Source organism: Spinacia oleracea, chromosome 3 (assembly GCF_020520425.1).
Source record: "Spinacia oleracea cultivar Varoflay chromosome 3, BTI_SOV_V1, whole genome shotgun sequence".
In the NCBI taxonomy this organism is placed as follows: Eukaryota; Viridiplantae; Streptophyta; class Magnoliopsida; order Caryophyllales; family Amaranthaceae; genus Spinacia; species Spinacia oleracea.
Genome location: NC_079489.1, coordinates 7,043,551 through 7,062,896, shown reverse-complemented (window position 1 = coordinate 7,062,896; position 19,346 = coordinate 7,043,551). Strand labels below are relative to the sequence as shown.

Genomic DNA, 19,346 nt, shown 5'->3' with positions numbered 1-19,346 from the left:
ATGAAGAATTTTTGTCTCTTGAAGGTGCTCGATCTTCAAGATGCTCCGGTTAATCAGATCTCAGAAGCTGTGGGAAGTTTATTTCATTTGCAGTATTTAAGCCTCAGGGGTACCAAAGTAAAGAAGCTACCTAGTTCTATTGGTAAACTTCAGAACCTTCAAACTTTGGATCTCAAACATTCCCTAGTAGAAGAGCTACCAACTGAGATAAGTAAACTGCGGAAACTAAGACATCTTGTGTCATATTCTTACCATTGGGATGATACATTCAGTTTCCACATCAGGAATGTAACAGCAGGAAAAATACCAGCTGAAATTTGTCAGAATTCTCTTGGGATGCAAAATTTGGGATGGGTGGATAGTAGTAATTCATTAGGTCTCTTAGATCAACTCGGACATTTGAAGCAGTTGAGAAGATTAGGAGTTGCAGGGGTCGAGATAAAAGATGGAAGCACACTTTGTAACGCAATCAAGAATATGCATCGTCTCCAAACAATTCTGATTGCTTCGAGAAACAAAGATGAGGTGCTTGATTTAGACCATATGTCATCACCTCCTATGTTTCTTCGCCGTGTTCTTCTAATAGGACGGTTGCAGAAGTTTCCAAGTTGGATTTCACAGCTTGAAAACGTTGTTAAGATTGGTTTCTGTCATTCACGTTTGAAAGATGGCTCATTTGAGCCACTCGGAAAGCTGCCAAACCTGAAGATGCTTGTGGTTTCAGAGGCATATGATGGTGAAACTCTGTATTTTGGTGCAATGCGGTTTCAAAAGCTTAAGATTCTACGGCTTTTTTATCTGTACAATCTGAAAGTGATAACAATGGAGCCGGAGAGTTTGCCTGTTCTTGAGGAGTTGGAACTCGGATCAAGCCCACATATGGAGTTCCCCACAGGGATCCAACACCTTAAGAGCCTAACTCTGCTTAACTTACATGATATGCCGAAAACATTTTCAGATGACTTGACTCCAAACATAGGCCAGCATTTTGGCATCATCAACCATGTACCTAATGTATATGTCAATTCTAAGGCTGGAGCTGGTCGTTGGGAATCCTCCTCTTTACGATGTCCATATGAACGAGAAACACTGTTGTACACACAGTATTCGGGGCCACTTCGATCTTCATGAACAAGGGCCTGTTTGGTAAGTGGCTCTTTGCTGGCTTTTTCATTGGCTTGTAGTTTTTTGGCTTTTATTTTGGTCAAACAGTCAATAATATTAAATGACTTTTCCTTGGCTATAAAATCGGCTTTTCTGCCAAAACGTAGTAAGAGTAGCTTTTTACATTGGTCGTTGGCTTTTCATTTTGGTAATTACATTTTCGTATGAAACAGCTAATAACCAACAACCAATTTTACCACATTTTTTGAAAATCTACAGTCAAACAGCCTGCTTCAGAGGATTAATATGATGCAACAACCAAATATATATACAGATAACGTTTGTGACAAAAAGAAAAAGTAGCATTCTTGTGGCACAAAAGAATAAAACAAACTCTATTCAAGAAATCTAAAAACATCAGGAAAAGATCATCAACAGCTCATTATGAAACAGGAATCACAAGTTCTAATTAAACTACTGTTTTTTCACTATGCAGTTAATGACGGCCAACAGGGATGAACCAGAGGAAAAACTGTAAGAGTACGGATAACAAAAGTCGGATCTCCAAGACACTTGGTAACCACTTCCAACGTTCCCTTCCTCATATTACACTTCATTATATGATTATGGCATCTCAAGTACACAACATCCCCATCTTTTGGGTGGAAACTCAGAACAAGATTAGTCGAAAACTCGAGCATATCAAACTGATAATCAGTAACAAACACCATCTCCTTTAGGCATATCCTGTTCTGTAATAACCATTTCCCGTTCTCATAGTCCTGCAACTCCCAAACTTTAAGCATCCTATTCGGGTGCACCCCTTTTATTGTGGACATCCTCAGTTTCTCCCTGCATGTTCCTAGACAAACATGTGCCATCTCGAACTTCAACTCGAGGGGAGGATCAATGAGCCGACATTCACCATTGATGCCGGTAAACGGATCGAGGACAATTACGGTTTCGCCATTGTTACCGTTAATTATCCAATGTAAGGCATTGTTTACAGTAACAGCACTTGTTCTGAACTGCCAAAACCGGCGTATGCTCGGTGGGCAGGGTAATGAGGACTCGGTCCACTCCCCTGTATCGGAAGAAAAGATCTCGGAAATGAGATGACTACTACGAGACCCAAGTTTAAGGATCCGAACCACCTTGTAGCTGACCATCGGAAGATCATATTCATCGCCGTATAGTACTAAACCAATGGCCATGTCATCCTCCACGTGGCGACCAGGGATTGGCGGGAGCGCCCGCCATTGCTTTGTTAGAAGATTGCAAACGTAGTACTTGCTTTGATGGGAATACAGTTTGTTGTCGTGACATACCACAAGGTCTCCATGGGATGCAACTATACGGATGGGCCATGGATCCGGGTGTTGGAAGCAGGGGAGAAAGTCTAGGAAGAATTCTCGGGTTTGGAGAATTGGGTGCTCCGAAACTGCATGGATCTTCCTACACGCTGTTTCGGTGACATGGTGATGCCAATAATAAAACTGGTGCACCAACGTGAATGGCGGGGAATGGTTAACGTCGTGTTGGTGATGGTGGACGAAACAACGAATGAAGAAAGGGTCAGAGACGAGAGAAAGCCATCGTTTGCAGACGGTTTTAGATCGGAGAACAAATTGGCAAGGTAGTCTTTTAAGGATTTCGATGAGTAAGCTGTCAGGGAGATTGTCAATCTGCATTGTGTTTATTGGTTCTGTTTTGATTGTAAGGTAGAAAATTTTCTTCCTTTGGAAAGGATTTGGCTAAAATTAGAGGTAATAAGTTGACATTTTCCTGATAAAGCTGTCAGATTCATTGGATATTCTAATACGTGGTTCCCTCAATCCTGATTCTATGATCGAGTAATCTTACTACTAATCTTTCAATTATGGAAGTAAAGCATTAAATTAATGGGATTTTATTAATTTGTGACAGATAAATTATGAGTTAGTGAGCATCCATGATTAAACATGTGCCTCAGACAATGTTACTGCATATCTGCTGTGCATTTGGGACATTAAACTTAAGCCTAAATTCTGTGGGGAGGTATTATATTCTTTCTGCAAGACAGCAGCACTACTAAATATGCATGACCATTTCTATCGGTTCAAACTCGATTGGGCAGCCGACTCACACATTAACCAACAGATGTATCAACAAATTGGTTACATGAATCGAGCATTCGAAACTGGTTAATGCTACAGCCATCACAATTAACAAAATCGAGCATTCCAGACTGGTTCGCGCTACAGCCATCACAATTAACGAATGACCTGTGCCTAATCTTTCATGGCATGCCCTCATTCACCTCAATCTCAAATAACAAGCAAAGCCTACACAAGCGGCATAATACAGAGTAATTTATCCGTGCTTGGCATTTTTTGTAATTCCATGGACTAAAGTTACACATATTTGCTACCTAATTGTTTTCCAAGATGTATCATGTATGTACTTGAACGGAAGTATTTGTATGGTATCATAGTTTTAGGCTCAGCGGAAAATATTTGCAATGAAAATTGAAAAACACAATTCTAAAATTGTTTCTTTTGTTGGTGTTACTTCTAAAAGGAAAAAAAATGTTTCCACCTAAGAACAATTATTTTTCAACCCTTGACAAAAGCCAAAACAAAAATTTGGAAAACCACTTTCCGAAAAAGTGTTTTTCATCAAAACAAACAAAGCTTATTTAGATTACGCCATACATACATTTGGATCATATCTTTAAAGGGGAAAAATTCCAACTAGAGCCTTGCATTATTGATTTACTGTGTACTGTCAATGACATACTCCGTATTAACATTGCATTCAGAACGAGTTTTAGGTACAGAATTTAGCTATAACATGTACTTCAACATTGTTCTCATTTCTCAAAATAGCAAACCAAAATCCACTCAGTACAACATAAAGTACATCTAAGTGCAAAACAGGCACATCCTATATAAGTAGTACACAACAAAACTGATATTTCAGCATTCCTTTAACAGGGGAAGTGAAGGGATCATCGACGGCCAACACGGATGCATAAGCAGAAACACACCACATGTTCCTACAGAGAAACTCGAGTCTTGCAAACACTCACTAACCACTTCCAGTGTTTTTCTTCTCACATTGCACAACACTATCTGATTATCAAATCTCAAGTACAAAACCCCGAAATCAGCCGGATGGAAAGCCAACACCTCCATAGTCGAAAATCCAAACTTATGCAAACGTACATTCTCGAAAAACGCCATCTCTTTAAGACTGATCTTACATTCCAAGTCCCAGTTTCCAGTAACATAATCTAGAAGTTTCCAAACTATCAGCTCACAATTTGACCACCCTCTTGAAATTTGGCACACCCTAAGATTATCATGACAAGATCCTAAGCAAATTCCTATGTCAGGGTTCAAATCCGCTGGCAAACCAATAACTTGGCAGAATCCACTAGTTATCTCAAACGGATCAACAACAACAACATTCGAGCTGTTCACCAGCCAATGAAACTTGTTCTTGAAGGTTATTGACTCAGGCCTGAACTGCCAAGTCCTTGTGAAACTTCGCGGAGAAGTTATCTTAAACTTTCTCCACTCACCCTCCTCGGAGCAAAACATGTTTACCTCAAAGCAGTTACTATTACTATGACATGAGTCTAGTTTAGGGATTTGCACCAGTTTGAAGCTGTTTAGAGAAACAGATTTCTCAGAAGTAATGAAGCTGACAGCAGTATCTGCTACCCTATGGTGGCCCGGGGAAGGTGGAAGGTCGAGCCACTGCTTGGTTAATGGGTTGCAGATGTAGTATACACCTTGTAATAAGGATATTTTGAGGTGACAACAAACCAAGAGGTCTTTGTGGGAAGCCACAACCCAAATGGGGTGTGATTCCCATGGTTGAAAGCAAGGGAGGAAACCTAGGTGAAACCCTCGCAACTGGAAATTTTTGTGGTCTGAAACCGTATGGAAGTTGTGATGGAGATGGTCGCTGAGACAGCGACGCCAGAAATGAAACTCGTATACAAGGGTGAAAGGTAATGCATGTTGTTCGTGATACCGGACAAAGGTCCGGTGGAAGTAAGGGTCAGAGAGGAGAGAAAACCAGTGTTTACAGACGGATTTTGCTCGAAGGACAGAGTTGCAAGGGAGCCTTTGAAGAATCTCAATTAATAGGCTGTCATTCAGGATGTTGTTAATTGATGAGTTTGGAGTAAGAAGAAGCTGGGATGTGCTTAATTCGCTCATTTAATCATTAAGGCATTAATTCATTTTTGTTAGTTGGTGTGATTATGTCTGCTTTTTAACTGTGCTTCTTAATCATTAAGGTATGGACGTGCTCAGGGCTCCTTGTGGGGTAAGCTTCTAAACTAGATAATTTAATTATGTCATTAGATACTAAGTAAACGCCCGGCACAACCATAAGTACAATACTAATTAAATTAAATCTACCAAATTTGAAATGTATGGAGTTGTGTTACAAGCCTACAAGTTGGACAGGATCTGTTCAACAGAAAAACATTCTTGACAAATAATTGACCCATTATAATAACCATTAAGCTTAGTCAATTAGGAGTACGTGGAACCAAATTTATCATTCAATCTATCTATAAAATATATCATATACTTCCTCCATTTTTTAATAATTGCACCATCTTGGTTTTATCACTATTCACATATTCTTATATAGTTAATTTTTGTGATTTATATGTAAGGAAAAATATATTCATGTGGGATCTTGTTAGATTCGTCTCGAAATATACTTTCGAATGATCAAATTTTTATAATTTTTTAAAAGGTATAATGAGAGATATTAGTGATTAAAATAGTGCATTGGCAAGCGTGAAATCCCAGATGGTGCAATTAAAAAAAAATGGAGGAAGTACTATTTTTGTATTTATAATATTTTCTCTCACAAATCAGATACTCACAGAATATTCTTCATATAGGAAATAAAACAGAAAGTGTCTATAATTTCAACTGTTATAATACGTGGGCATTTTTTACTTATAATTTCAAAGGAAAAAGAACACAAATTATAGAAATACTATTATGAATAAAGAAAATAGTTAGTCTCCATTTTCCATAAATCAACCCGGCCCGGGACGGATAAGCAGCCTGAAATCATTTATGAGTAACTATAGAAAAAGATGAAGGATAAAGTAGACAGAGATACCTTCACAAATACATGTATATCAGATTTTACAGAAGAAACACCAGCAAAGTAAACATGGTTCTTCATTCTTGAAAAACTGATGGACCTGGTAGGCTGGTACCAGTAACTTCAACAATTCTTCTTCACCCTAAAACGATTAAATAAGAACAATGATTAAGAGTCTTTAGACTTCAAAAAAACAGAACGCATAGCAAGAAGTAAATATTTCACTCCACAACCGACTATCATAGCACACAATTGCAATAATAAGTCTAATAACATCCAGCATAAAATCATGTCCCTAGCAAGATCTTGGGTGGTTAAGATGTAAACCAATTTATCCTTGGACATCAAAACGAAGAGTCCGATTCTTTTGACGGAAATCACTTTCCATGGTCAAAAAAATTCAAGGGAAAAGACTATTGTAAAATAGTTTTCTTTTGTTTGGTTTCTTACAAGAAAAGTTTTGGAGGAAAAGGAAATGGAAGTGGAAGGGAGATGATAGATGGGAGGAGAGAAGAGAGAGGTAAGGAGTAGGAAGTAAAATGTGTCATTTCTTCCTTACAAAAGGAAAATGTTTTCTACTCTTGAAGAACTAGTTCCACCTTTGGAGAAATTGTTTTCTACCCCTTAACAAAACAGTTAACCAAACAAAGGAAAATGAGAAAATCATTTTCGTGAAAAATGTTCTCCGTCAAAACAAATAGAGCCCAAGAAAAAAAATTGTATACAAGTGTCATCTGTAAGTGATATACTTTTGTGGCTATAATGAACTTAGTTGAGCCTCCAAAGATTAAGGTAACAAGAAAATGTTTGATCCATGTAAAGAGAGAAGGATGAATCTTCCCTGGGTCGATGTAAGATGAAAAGCACTGACCTAGTATTTCTTGGTGTGCTTGTGACAGCATTTCAGTATAGATTTATCAGTTCACTGCCAGAGAGCCACCATTTTCCGTTCTTGTGGAGACCTTAAAGATGAGGTTTCCCAGTGACCTGCACCAGCCTTGAAATTGATATACACATTAGCTACATGCTCGATGATGTGATAGTGCTGTCCCTTATACGGAATAAGAGTATCTGTGAATTCCTTAGGCATATCATGGAACCTGAGGAGAGTTAGGTTCTTAAGGTGTTGGATGCCAGTGGGAACCTCTTTCAGCTGTGGGCTAGGTCCAAGTTGTAGCTCTTTCAGAACAGGCAGAGTCCCTAGCTCCAGTTCAATCAATTTCAGATTGCAGAGACAATAAAGGCATAACACCTTAAGATTTTGAAACCTGGTGGCACTGAAATACAATCTCTCACCATCATATGCCTCGGAAACTATTAGCTTCATTAAATTTGGCAATGCTCCAAGAACCTCAAGTGGATCTTCATTTAATCTGGAATGACATAAAACCAATTTGACAACGTTTTCAAGCCTTGAAATCCAATCTGGGAGCTTCTCCAGCCGTCCCATTAAGAGAAGGCGGCGGAGCATTGGAGGGGGAGACAAAATATGGTTAACATCAAGAACCTCATCCTTGCTTCTTGAAGCAACCATAAATGCTTGAAGGTGATGCATGTACTTGATTGCATTGCACAGGTTCCTCCCATCTTCCCTCTTGAGGTGCGCCACTCCTAACCTTCGCAACTGCTTTAAATTCCCCAGCTGATCTATAAAACCGACTGCATAACTGCCATCCACCCATCCCAAATTCTGCATCTCTTGAGAATTCCAGCAAATTGCAGCTGGAATCCTCGCTGCTCTGACATTCCTCACATAAAAACTGAAGGCATCATCCCAATAGTAAGAATATGAGATAAGATGTCTTAATTTAGAGATTCTACTTAACTCAGCTGGTAGCTCTCGGATGAGAGAATTCTTGAGATCCAAACATTGGAGGTTCCCAAGTTTGCCAATAGATTTTGGCAGCCTCTCTACGTTGGTGCTATTCAGGCTTAGATACTGCAAGTGATATAAACCACCTGCAGATTCTGGGATCTGGCTTAATGGAGCATTTTGAAGATCAAGAACCTTCAAGAGGTGAACTTGTTTTAAGAATGAGCCTGTTATGAACTTGGGCATTACTTCATGTCCCTCAAACAGAAACAGTGAACGCAGATGTGACCTTTTAGTAGTTCCCTCAATAACCAACTTAGCACTAGTGCCGACATTATCATTCGGAATCGCCAAACGTCTACTTTGACCATCAATGAATAAGTCTTCCTTGTTAAGAACTTGACAAAAGCTCAATTCCTTTGATTTTAGAAGTATTATTTCACGTAGGAGATCATGGACCCGAACACCCCTGGGTCTTTTAGCAATGTCAACCCATGTCACTTGCACCAAGCTTCTTCTGATGAGTTCAGTCAAATACTCATCTGCAACCTCTTCGAGTGTCTTGCCTGATACCTTATAAATAAAGCCCTCAGCTATCCACAACCTAAACAACCGTGTGTTTTCAATTAAACGGTCCCCAGGAAAGATGCCGAAGTATAAAAAACAAGGTTTTAGGTAGTGAGGCAAATCATGATAGCTGAGTAGTAGGATTTTCTTAATGTTAGCCAGGTGAAGATTATTTGCCAGTTCGGCACCAATGCTGTTGCACAACTTATGCCACTCTATAACAAACTTGTTTTTTGTTGATAATAGACCACCTATAGTCACAATTGCAAGCGGCATTCCTTCACATTTTTTTACTATTTCTCGTGACAACCTATCCAGTTCCTGAGGACATTTTGCGTTAGGGCCTCCGAATACTTTCCTACAGAAGAGATCCCAAGCTTTTTCAGCAGACAAAGGTTGAAGCTTGTAAACGCGATCACAAGATGACCCCTTCCAAGCAAGGGCAACATCTTCAAGGCGTGTTGTCATCAGTATTTTATTACCATTGTTGTAAGAGGGTAGGACATCTTTAATGTACGTTTCAATGTTCCAAACATCGTCAAAAACAACGAGGAACCTGCAAAAAGAAACATTTTAAGAGAAAAGATCACAAATTCTACAGTATTCAACTGCAGTTTGTAGATTAACATATCCCCTGGTAAAGGCTATGCGAAAATAAAAAGTTTTTGAAACATTCACATAAATAATCCTACTGTTTTGCAAAAATGCTTTACCAAGCTCAACAAGCTTGAGCTCAACTCAAACTCTAGAGCAGTTGCAAACAAGGATAACTTAAGCAAAACTAGACTTCTGCTCAATCAGCTCATATAATCCCTATATACAATAGATAAGTTTTCACACTAGCCAGTACGTACCTCTGATTTCGTAAATAGTTCCTCATTTCCTCAGTGAGAGACTCTTCATCCATAGTGTCAATTTCCAGGGGGGCAGAATCAAAAGCAGATCTGTAAAACTGCTTGGTCATGCTCCTGATTATATCAATGGATCTTCCCGGTCGAGAAAGAGTGATCCAAGCACGGAAAGGAAAGTGCTTCTTAACAGACATGTCCTCATACACTTTCCTTATGAGTGTAGTTTTTCCTAGGCCGCCCATACCAACAACTGATATCACTTTGTTTTGAGGGAAATCCTGAAGCTCCAAATCCAACAACCTAATTATATCTCTCTTGGGCTCGTCAATACCCACAAGTTTTGATTCATTGACATAGAGAAAGCCTGCTCGTGGGTCTTGGTCTGCGCGCTTGTGTGGATCTTCGTTATCCAGTCCATTTGAAAAGCTTGGACCTCCACCAAGGGAAAAACTACTCCTTCTTTGGTTAATTTCCAGGACCTCCAAGCGGATCCGTTTTATGGTATTTGCTATCCTATGATTTGACCTCAATAGCACCACACTTCGAGTTAGGTTACTGAAGACATTGAAGAAGTGATTATGATGGCGTTCGCGAGGATGATGAAGCAGCAAGTGCTCGTCGATCACATCTTCGATTTGATAAGCTACATCTCTCACTTGTCTCACCCATTCTTTGATGCCATCACTTTCCTCTACCCTTTGCTCCGCATCCTTGAGGAAAACTTTTATGCTCCTAAGTTCATTACTGATGGCCACCAAGTCTGTGGGAAGACCCCTTAACATCTCTGCTTCTGCGGTTATTAAAGGGAAGAGCTTCTCCAAAACAAAGCAAACTACTGTCTCTGCCATTCTTCGTACTCGTATTTCCTCTGTAAACTGTGAATCAACTTAAAGCTCCTAAATTGCTTCCAAATAGACTTTCTAAGTCAACTTTCCTCTTCAGTCTTCACCCACCATCCACTGCTGACCAGGTTGATAATCACAGTAGTATAATTTTTTGGGGTAGTAGGTGGGAGAAATATATGATACATATGGAAATCTTCCAGAAAATTATGAATCTGACCTCATTGACAGTGGCCTAAAACTCGTCAAGATGTGCATCCACTAGGCGCATTGTATATCTACATTCCCCAATCTAGTACGCTAAAAATACCCGTGCATCCAAGGGTATTTTTATGCCCATTAAGGGTCCTTCTCACATTATGCAAGGGAAAATGTGAGAATGTGCATGGTGCACCCTGGTGCATCTTAGATGTGTTGGTTTTATGCATATGTTCTAAAATTTGAGTCAAGGGCAATGTCTTGTTCAATATTACAGCATCAGATGACTCAGATTGAAGATTCATAAGATCATAATTCAACAAAAATATGATAGTGGTATCCAAAATGCTAAACAATTAAAGAACCCTAAAACTGATTTTTTTTAATTTAGTACTCTATGTCAAGTGGTAATATGAAAGTAAGAACAACTAGTTATGTTGAATCTTATACCAGCAAAAATGAATCTATTTCAAGTTTCTGCTTTCCAGAGCTCAAAACAAGTGGTAATTAAAGATTCCAAATAATCATCAAATAAAAAATGACATTGAGATTTAGATACGACTCACCAAGACACCAAAGGGGAGATGTATCCCTTGAATTCAACCACTAAATTCAGCAACAATCGTCACCTCCAGCGCCACCGGACGATTGTAGGGACTGACAAACAACTCAGTCTGTCAGTCCCTGCAATCGTCATTGTGATGCCGGTGATGCGTCACAACTATCCGTGAAATCAAACGTCGCCCACCCGGAAACAGCCTACAACACGCGAAAACAATCTTCACCTACAACTGGATCTGAAAGTTACCCTCAATTTGAGAAAGGGGGAGATGAAGGGCGACGGAACATATATGAGCGGCGACCGTCAATTTCGGCGCTCTAGTGAGGTGTGGTGGGGTGGTGCAGTTCTTCATTGATGCGAGGAGGTGGTGGTGGTGGTGGTGGTTTGAAAGAACGCCCCCTGGATGTTAGATAGTGTATGGACTATGGAGTGGGTTTGTAGGAAATGGGCCTTTTTTTTGCTTGAGAGCTTAATAGTTTGCGGAAATCTAGATCGAAGACTTAAAGGTTAAAAATCAAACTCCATTTATTCGATTTATTTTATTATCTGAACTTATGTTTTTTTTAGGGATTTATCTGAACTTTTGTGAATTTAACTTAACTTTTCTATATCTATCTGAATTTATTTATGGACAAATTATTTTTTACCACCTAAAAAAATCAAAAAATTGTTTTTTACCACCTAAAAAACTAAAACTTGTATTTTACCACCTAAACAAAGTTTAAAACTTGTTTTTTTACCACCTGGAAATTGGAAAATATATTAAAATGTTAGGTGGGGTGCTATAATAACGGTAATATTTCTAATATGTTCTCTTTTTCTACGATTTCATGTACTTAACTCTTTTCTCTTCCCCCATTTCCTTATTTTTCACTGAATTCACAAAATTGACAAAAGTTAATGGAAGTAAATAGAGAAAGGTAAAAGAGTTAAAGAAAATCACATAGGGAGTGTAAAAAATAGGAGGGAAATTGAATTAGGTAGCCATACATAAACGTTACATCAATTTTTTGGTTTTGGGTGGTAAAAAACAAGTTTTAATATATTTTTAGGTGGTAAAATACAAGTTTTAATTTTTTAGGTGGTAAAAAACAATTTTTTGATTTTTATAGGTGGTAAAAAACAATTTGTCCTTTATTTATCTGAAAATAAAATTATTGTGTCTGCAATAAACTTAATTATGTGTTAAATGTATAAAAAAAACTTATATTTTATGAACTTTTTGAACTATTAACTGAACTTAGGGGTGTGCGAAAATTGGTCCGGACAAAAAAAATGGATTGGACCGAATGGAAGGCAATCAGCCTAGTCTTCAGGTCGAGAAATATCAATTTCCGATCTTCGGTCTAGTCCGATCCGGTCCGGTTCAAAACCCGATTTTGGACCAGACCGATTTTTCCTTAATAAAATATAATATAAACTATTTAAAAACTTAACTCTCTCCTTTAATATGTTGTAAATATTATCATATTGTGATATTTTTTATTTTAGCTTCCTAAAAGACCTTAAACAATTAGTTTTTTAAATATGTTTTTTTATGTCTTACCATAACTTTTAGAAAAAAATACAAATATATAGAAATAGTTCTGTAACCGGTCCAAAGTGGTCTGGTTCGGGTTTTGACCGATTTTTTCGGTCCAGTCCGGGTCTGGTCCAAGCTTAACCGGTCCGATCTTCGGCTCTTGAATTATCAAAATTTTGGTCTTCGGTCCGGGTCGGTCCGGTCCGGGTTTGGACCGATGAATACCCCTAACTGAACTTATCTGAACATATTTGTGTAAAATAAATCAAAATAAGTCGAACATGACAAAGCCTAAACACGCCTCAAATTTGAAATTCTCGATGGATAGAGCTTTTTTTCCAATAAAAGAATCTACAATATGTAAAATAGTTTTTTACTTTTTTACACACCCCAAATTTGAAATTCTCAATGAAATGCCATACCAGACCACACCAAACCATAACTTTTTTACTTCACCTTATTCTTACTTATGGAGTACGGAGTATTATTTTTTACTTTCTAGCTATCTTATTCTTATTACTTCTTTTTTTCTTATTCTGATCACTTTTACCTTGTTATTATTATTATTATTATTATTATTTACCATGATTCTTTTGTTGTTTTTATTTTCTATCACTATTATTGAAACTCATTGTTACCCACATCTGAGTTGCCCCACGTTAGAGAAAAAAGAGAGAACATAACACCTTATATGCTTGCTTCGTAATTATGTCATTGATGGTTGTACTTTTGCCTCCGTAAGGAGTGCGGCCATGTGAACAAAACTTGGAAGCTTTTGATGTTTAAATATTAATGAAGTAACTCTTTCAAACCCAAAAAAAAACACCTTATAAGCTTGTGGAGTTGCTCTCACTATTACCGCTTGGTTTTATTGTGAACTTCCATTTGACTTATAACTTATAAGTGGATCAAAATATCCTTCTCCTTATTGGGTTGCCTAGGCCCGTTTCATTTCTCTGAAATTCAACAACGATTACGCCCCAAACTATTCTTATTAACGTAGAAATCCATGCATCTTTCAATTTTTTTAGTCACACACTTAAGAAGAAGAAGAAGAAGAAGATGGAACCTTATCTTGCTTTGTTCTTGATATTAATTAATGTTTGGATTGTAAGGATACTTGTATTTTAAAATCATACATATAACCGTATAAATTGCATATATCATACGAGTACTTCATGTTATTGTCTTTAACCAAGTAAGGTTTGGCCTAGTGAAAAAGTTTGACCTTGTAACATTTTCTAGTTATGGGATCAAACCCACTATTGGTTCTTTGGAGTGAGGATTTCTCTTATAACCCCTCATTTCTAATGAGTTCGACCTGCAAAATTAGTTAGAAATACATGTACGAAGTAATAGTTCAGTAAAGTCTTTCATCTTACATTCTAAAAAGAAAAGGAAAAAGAAAAATTATTGTCTTTAATCTGATCCAATTTATATGTCTCTTTGATTTTGATATTTTTGAAATCACCCAAACAAAAAATATCCAGCAACCTTTCACTTTCATATATGCTTCAATTTTATTTATTTTTTGGACATTTCACACATATGCATTGAGACCGACACCATCCTTATCCAAATATGCATGAACAATTGAACAATTATGTTTTTGATAGTACTCCTATGTCTCTAAATATTGTTCCATTATATATTTTTGTCAAACTAAAAGTTTGATCTTTAATTCTCATTAATCTATAAAATACAATAAAGGTATAGTAAGATATTATTAGACTCGATTTAATATCCCTTTTAAAATGTCATTTTTTTAATAATTTTCACGCGTATGAAATTGAAGAAATTTTCGTTTTAATTAACATCATAATTCTAGTAATTCTAGTAGCCAAACCGAGAGTATTATTCATGGGTCCCTATAACCCACCATTTTTGTTTCGGATCCAAGAATCTGGACATACATTCGGATAAATGGATAATACGCCACGTCAACCCCCCTTTATCAATCTTCCACTCTCACTCCTCACTATCTGCAAGACTGCAACTCTACAAAAACCTCCCCTTCAAAAACCTCACCTTCCATTTCAGTTTTCAAAGTAAAAAAAGAAACAAAAGTTAAAAAGATGGCAACTTTGTGTACATCAGCCATTAATATGAATCCAAATCTGACAAATTCTCTCTCCAATTCCATAAATTTATCATCAACACTCACTAATCTATCTTCACTTCGTTCAACCTTCACAAATTCTTGTTCTTTAGGACTAAATGTTGCTGTTAAGAGTGTTCAAATCAGCAGAAACAAGCCCAATGTTGTTTGTATGTCATGGGATGGCCCTCTTTCTTCTGTCAAACTCATCCTTCAAGGCCGAAATCTTGAGGTTATTTCTAACCTTTTATTAAAAAAAATAAAAAAAATTGAATTTATCTTTCTAATTTCTGTGTTTTATTGGTAAATTTTGAAGTGTGTTTTGAATGTTTGGATGTTTGAATATCTAGGTCGAATTTGATTTTGGAATTCTTGTTCTTTTGATGCCATTTTTTGAGTAATTGTTTGAAGTTTTGATGTTAACCTTATAGTGTGAAATCTTCAAATTTTAAGACATGTGATATAATTTGTTAGTAAATTACTGTCTTTACTGAACGTTAGTGTAAAATTATGTAATTTTGGACATATGATATCATTTGTTGGGTTATTATTGAAGAAATCTATGGAATCTTTTAGCGATGAGGTACTTGTTTGAGTAGGCTTAACATTTCAAGGTATGAGATTGGCTTGAATAAATAATTGTATTATTGCTGACTGCTAAGTGGGTGAGATTGTTGCATTCACACTACCATGGATTGTGAGCGTTGTTCACTTCAGTAATTTGTTGTTTCAGCATTGTGAATTTCTGATAAAGACCAAGTGTTTTCAGCACTAATATATGTTATGCATTCTGCATTCATGAGTATGAGCACTTGAGAAGTTTTTCTATGTTTAATCATCCATCCAGCATTCAAGTTGCCATCGTATTTTGAATAGTCTGCAACGACTTTGTTTGGGTTTTTTTGGAGTAGATTGTTTGAGTTTTTCTCTGAGCATCTATCTTTAGTTCAGGTGTCCAGTATCCCAGCTTTGAATTTTCCTAGTTGCTTCTATGATGAGTGTTAGATTGTCTGCAATTACCACCTTTGGTACTCCCTCTTCCCCTATTCAATAGGCCATTTTCCTATTTTAAGCCATCCAAACTAATACGCAACTTTCTGTTTTCTTAGCAAGGAATTCAAAGGAAAATCTTACATTAATATAGTGGAGATGTAAAATTTATATTGTGACAGATAATCAGTATACTCCGGTATATACATAAATTCAGATGCTTGAAAATGGCCCCCTGTCAAATTTGGAGTATTTTCTTTAGATTATCTCAATTCTCAATCATGCAGCTTCCAAATGCGAGTTATGTGGCAGTTTACACACTAGCAAGAGTCGATTGAATGCCTTTTGCTTGTACTCGTTTCTTCAGTCAAGTTTTTGTATGGGTAGATCCGTAGATCCCATGTCATTTACAATTCTGAATCTTTCCCTAAGTTTCTGAAGTGGATTGATTAGAGTAAAATGAGTAATGTGGGCAACCGAAATGTAAGCCATTTTGTTCCAACTATGAATATGTTCTCCATTCAGAACCTGAAATAACTAGTTTCATGGGGAAACTTTTGGGTGATTCATTGTTGATGTCAACGAACCAGTAAAAGGTTTCATATTGTTGTTGTCAATGGGAATTTGACCCTCATTCTTTGTGTTGCAGGTAAGTGATAATGTTAGAAGCCACGTGGAAGATAAGGTTGGAAAATCTGTCGCAAAACATAGCCATTTGGTAAGGGAAGTGGATGTACGTTTGTCTGCTAGAGGGGGAGACCTCAGTAAAGGGCCTAAACTTAGGAGATGTGAGGTATTAAATTTCACCCCCCTTGTTTTTCATGTTGTTTTCTGTGTTTTACTTTTACCCTTGTAAGAACTGTAATAAATTGATTTATGTTTAGGTCACCTTATTTACCAAGAGGCACGGAGTAATCCGAGCTGAGGAAGATGCCGAGAGTCTGTACAGCAGTATTGATTTGGTATCCTCAATTATACAGAGGAAATTGAGGAAGATTAAGGACAAAGTTTCTGACCATGGTCGGCATATGAAAGGTTTCAACCGCTCAAAGGTGAGGGATCCCGAGCCAGTCAGAATTACTAGAGAGGAAGTTTTGGAGGAAGTGGAATCAGCTCCTGCTCCTGTTTCTGTTGAAGATGATGACTTTATTGAAGAGGTTGGTTTCATTCATACACCTAAGTTTCATTACTTGGCGTGCCATTCTTAGGGGTTGTTTGGTTGACATCTAAAACTGGGGGAAGTGGAAATTCATGGGAATTTATAGATTGGGGGGTTGGAATTCTTGCAAAACATGAGAAGTAAATTACCCAGCTACCCCTTAGTCAATCAAAGTTCATGGGAATTTCTAATTCCCATGTTGTCAACCAAACAACTTAAGGAAATTCCCATGATAACAACGAAAGTAATTTCCTTTGAATTACAACTTCCTATGGGAATTAAATTCCCATGTCAACCAAACAAGCGCTTATTATTTCTTACTTCAGGCATGTAATGTTCAACTTTCTCTTTTTGCAACGCCTTACTATATATTTGAACCATTTCTGTCAGGTGGTCCGAACAAAGTATTTTGATATGCCACCACTTACAATTACAGAAGCAGTTGAACAGCTTGAAAATGTTGATCATGACTTCTATGCATTCCGAAATGAAGAAACTGGTATACCTCTTTCCTCTTGTATAGCTCTCTGCTTCGCTTAATTAGTTCCCTTTTTTGTAATTGGGAGATCTTTATTTCTTCAGGTGACATTAACATTTTGTACAAAAGGAAAGAGGGAGGATATGGGCTTATTATTCCCAAGGATGGCAAAACAGAGAAGTTGGAATCTTTGCCAGTGCAAACTGATAAACAACCCTCCTTTGCAGAATAGACTGAGGTTTCTCATGTTGGTTACTGATTTACCTAAAAGAATCTCTGTTTGTTGTTAACTGCAAAAACAATCAAGGCTGGAGATCAGAAAGCGGAATCCATGGAGAAGTTTTTGGATATTAGAGATTCTCTGGTTGGGGTTATCCTCTTCTTTTTGGATGATCTGTTTTTCGCAGTGCTAAGTATGTATAGAAGCACTATACTTGTTAGACAATCTTGTAAATTCATGACTTAACTGACTTACGCTCTACTTCACTATATTACGTTACGTTGGCTACAAGTTTCAATTGCTTTAATGCCTGCTTTGAGGATGAGGTACATAGCACAAGCTTGTGCAAAAGCCGCTTGTGGATTTATTTTGATCGTTAACTGTTGGAGATTCACCCACACACGACGCGTACACAAAGGGAGATTCAGAGAACAACTCAATGTATACGTGCTCGACTTTCAGCTTAGGGTGAGTTCATCCCTAGCTAGTTTGGGGGAGTCTGCACGTGAGTTTGGAGTTAGAGTCTTGATAAATATAGTAAAAGACTACATCAAATTTGGAAGTGATTTTGAAAATTTAAGACTCACTTAAAACTCTACTTTTTTTTCTCCGACCATATCAAATCATGACACTCTATCCTACTCTGAGATGAATGAGTTTGTGCATGGATAATGTGTAAAAATAAGGAGAGTCTTATATGAATTTGAATAATGAAAAAGTAGGTAAAAGTTAGTGGAAAGTTGATGTTGCAAAGTCTGAAGCTTTGGGTTGAGTTTGAGGGATAAACTCACCTTTACAAGTTATAATGCCAAAACTACGATAGTATCGTACGAGTACTCTCTATGATTCAAGTTGAAGGTATTGACCTAAACAAAGCGTACTCTATGATTCAAGTTGAAGGTATTGACCTAAAATTTAGTACGGAAAAAAGTATTGCAGGATGTTATTGCAATTTGTAAATATGAAGAAAACCCAAGTAGAAAAATTGGCCTAGTTGCCTAGAATTATGTGGACGGAGTTCAGAAGATACATTAGGCAAAATGCCGTACTTTTAGGCCTGTCAATTCCTACTGTGGGGAAAGGGTGCAAAAAACTATTGTCATTTATAAATGCACATCATGAAAGGAACTGGTAGGGCAATAATTTTCAGCTGCATGAAATAATTAACACTGAAAAGACAGGCTCTTTGCTCCCACTTTTCCTACTGTTTCGGGGTTGAAACGATGGTAGGAGCGTCCTTGATATCTTGAGTTCCGGTCACGTACGGTGCCTGTAAGATGAACTCCGGGCCAATGGGGTATATATAGTGCCTTGTTGGACCTTTGAGGCCTTGTAAGTGATTTTGGGCTTAAGTGGGTTTTATTGGTTTTTGGGTTAAAATGGTGTACCCATTTTAACACCCCAACACCTACTTTTCTTTTCCACTCACACAAGTACAGAACCATATTTTTTGCTTCTATTACAACTACATTGATTGCGTACTCAAGGTTAGCTACGCACCTGACTGACTAATTCTTGTAACGAGGGAGTGTTGATGAAGCACAAGCCACACACCAGTTCAACTGTTCAAGATGGGATGTTGATGAATCACAAGCCTTTCAACCAGCTCAGTACAAAGACCTCTCATCAGTTTAGCTCGTACTTCTCTTGGTGGCAGTTACACTGGTGATTTAGCTACCAGATACTCCATACATCAGTACATTCGTAAACTGGTACTCCAATTTTGTAGTGTAGTGCAGTGCAGTCATCAAACTGTTATCTTATGCAAAGAGATGTTTAAGGGATGAATTAAGATGCAAATTCCTTAACAAATGTAAG

The 19,346-nt window shown here is 37.5% G+C and overlaps 5 protein-coding genes across 5 annotated transcripts; 2 read left to right on the top strand and 3 right to left on the bottom strand.

The window, feature by feature from the left end:
- Positions 1 to 1,131, top strand: LOC110796937 (disease resistance protein RPM1-like). The gene has a single exon (XM_022002029.2). The coding sequence runs from the start codon at positions 1 to 3 to the stop codon at positions 1,129 to 1,131; it is 1,131 nt and encodes a 376-aa protein (XP_021857721.2).
- Positions 1,132 to 1,592: 461 nt separating this feature from the next.
- On the bottom strand, positions 1,593 to 2,795 carry LOC130469006 (F-box protein At1g49990-like). The gene has a single exon (XM_056838046.1). It carries the CDS (start codon positions 2,793 to 2,795, stop codon positions 1,593 to 1,595), a length of 1,203 nt encoding a protein of 400 aa, XP_056694024.1.
- A 1,266-nt stretch (positions 2,796 to 4,061) lies between these two features.
- LOC130469005 (F-box protein At5g49610-like) lies at positions 4,062 to 5,315 on the bottom strand. Its single transcript, XM_056838045.1, has one exon. It carries the CDS (start codon positions 5,313 to 5,315, stop codon positions 4,062 to 4,064), a length of 1,254 nt encoding a protein of 417 aa, XP_056694023.1.
- Positions 5,316 to 6,048: 733 nt separating this feature from the next.
- On the bottom strand, positions 6,049 to 11,548 carry LOC110797464 (disease resistance protein RPM1). Its single transcript, XM_022002576.2, has 3 exons — positions 9,463 to 11,548; positions 7,100 to 9,164; positions 6,049 to 6,370 (listed from the first exon to the last, which is right to left on the bottom strand). Exons 1-2 carry the CDS (start codon positions 10,305 to 10,307, stop codon positions 7,151 to 7,153), a joined length of 2,859 nt encoding a protein of 952 aa, XP_021858268.1. The 5' UTR covers positions 10,308 to 11,548; the 3' UTR covers positions 6,049 to 6,370; positions 7,100 to 7,150.
- A 2,990-nt stretch (positions 11,549 to 14,538) lies between these two features.
- Positions 14,539 to 17,817, top strand: LOC110797457 (ribosome-binding factor PSRP1, chloroplastic-like). Its single transcript, NM_001426451.1, has 5 exons — positions 14,539 to 14,913; positions 16,321 to 16,464; positions 16,556 to 16,828; positions 17,221 to 17,329; positions 17,413 to 17,817. The coding sequence occupies exons 1-5, from the start codon at positions 14,659 to 14,661 to the stop codon at positions 17,538 to 17,540; spliced, it is 909 nt and encodes a 302-aa protein (NP_001413380.1). The 5' UTR covers positions 14,539 to 14,658; the 3' UTR covers positions 17,541 to 17,817.
- The last annotated feature ends 1,529 nt before the right edge of the window (positions 17,818 to 19,346 follow it).

Coding starts and splice junctions, on each gene's coding strand:
- LOC110797457 (NM_001426451.1), top strand. CDS start 14,659: ATGGCAACTTTGTGTACATCAGCCATTAATATGAATCCAAATCTGACA. Junction 16,465..16,555: donor CTAAACTTAGGAGATGTGAG/GTATTAAATTTC, acceptor ATTTATGTTTAG/GTCACCTTATTTACCAAGAG. Junction 17,330..17,412: donor ATTCCGAAATGAAGAAACTG/GTATACCTCTTT, acceptor TTATTTCTTCAG/GTGACATTAACATTTTGTAC.
- LOC130469005 (XM_056838045.1), bottom strand. CDS start 5,315: ATGAGCGAATTAAGCACATCCCAGCTTCTTCTTACTCCAAACTCATCA.
- LOC110797464 (XM_022002576.2), bottom strand. CDS start 10,307: ATGGCAGAGACAGTAGTTTGCTTTGTTTTGGAGAAGCTCTTCCCTTTA. Junction 9,165..9,462: donor AACTATTTACGAAATCAGAG/GTACGTACTGGC, acceptor TTCTTTTTGCAG/GTTCCTCGTTGTTTTTGACG.
- LOC130469006 (XM_056838046.1), bottom strand. CDS start 2,795: ATGCAGATTGACAATCTCCCTGACAGCTTACTCATCGAAATCCTTAAA.
- LOC110796937 (XM_022002029.2), top strand. CDS start 1: ATGAAGAATTTTTGTCTCTTGAAGGTGCTCGATCTTCAAGATGCTCCG.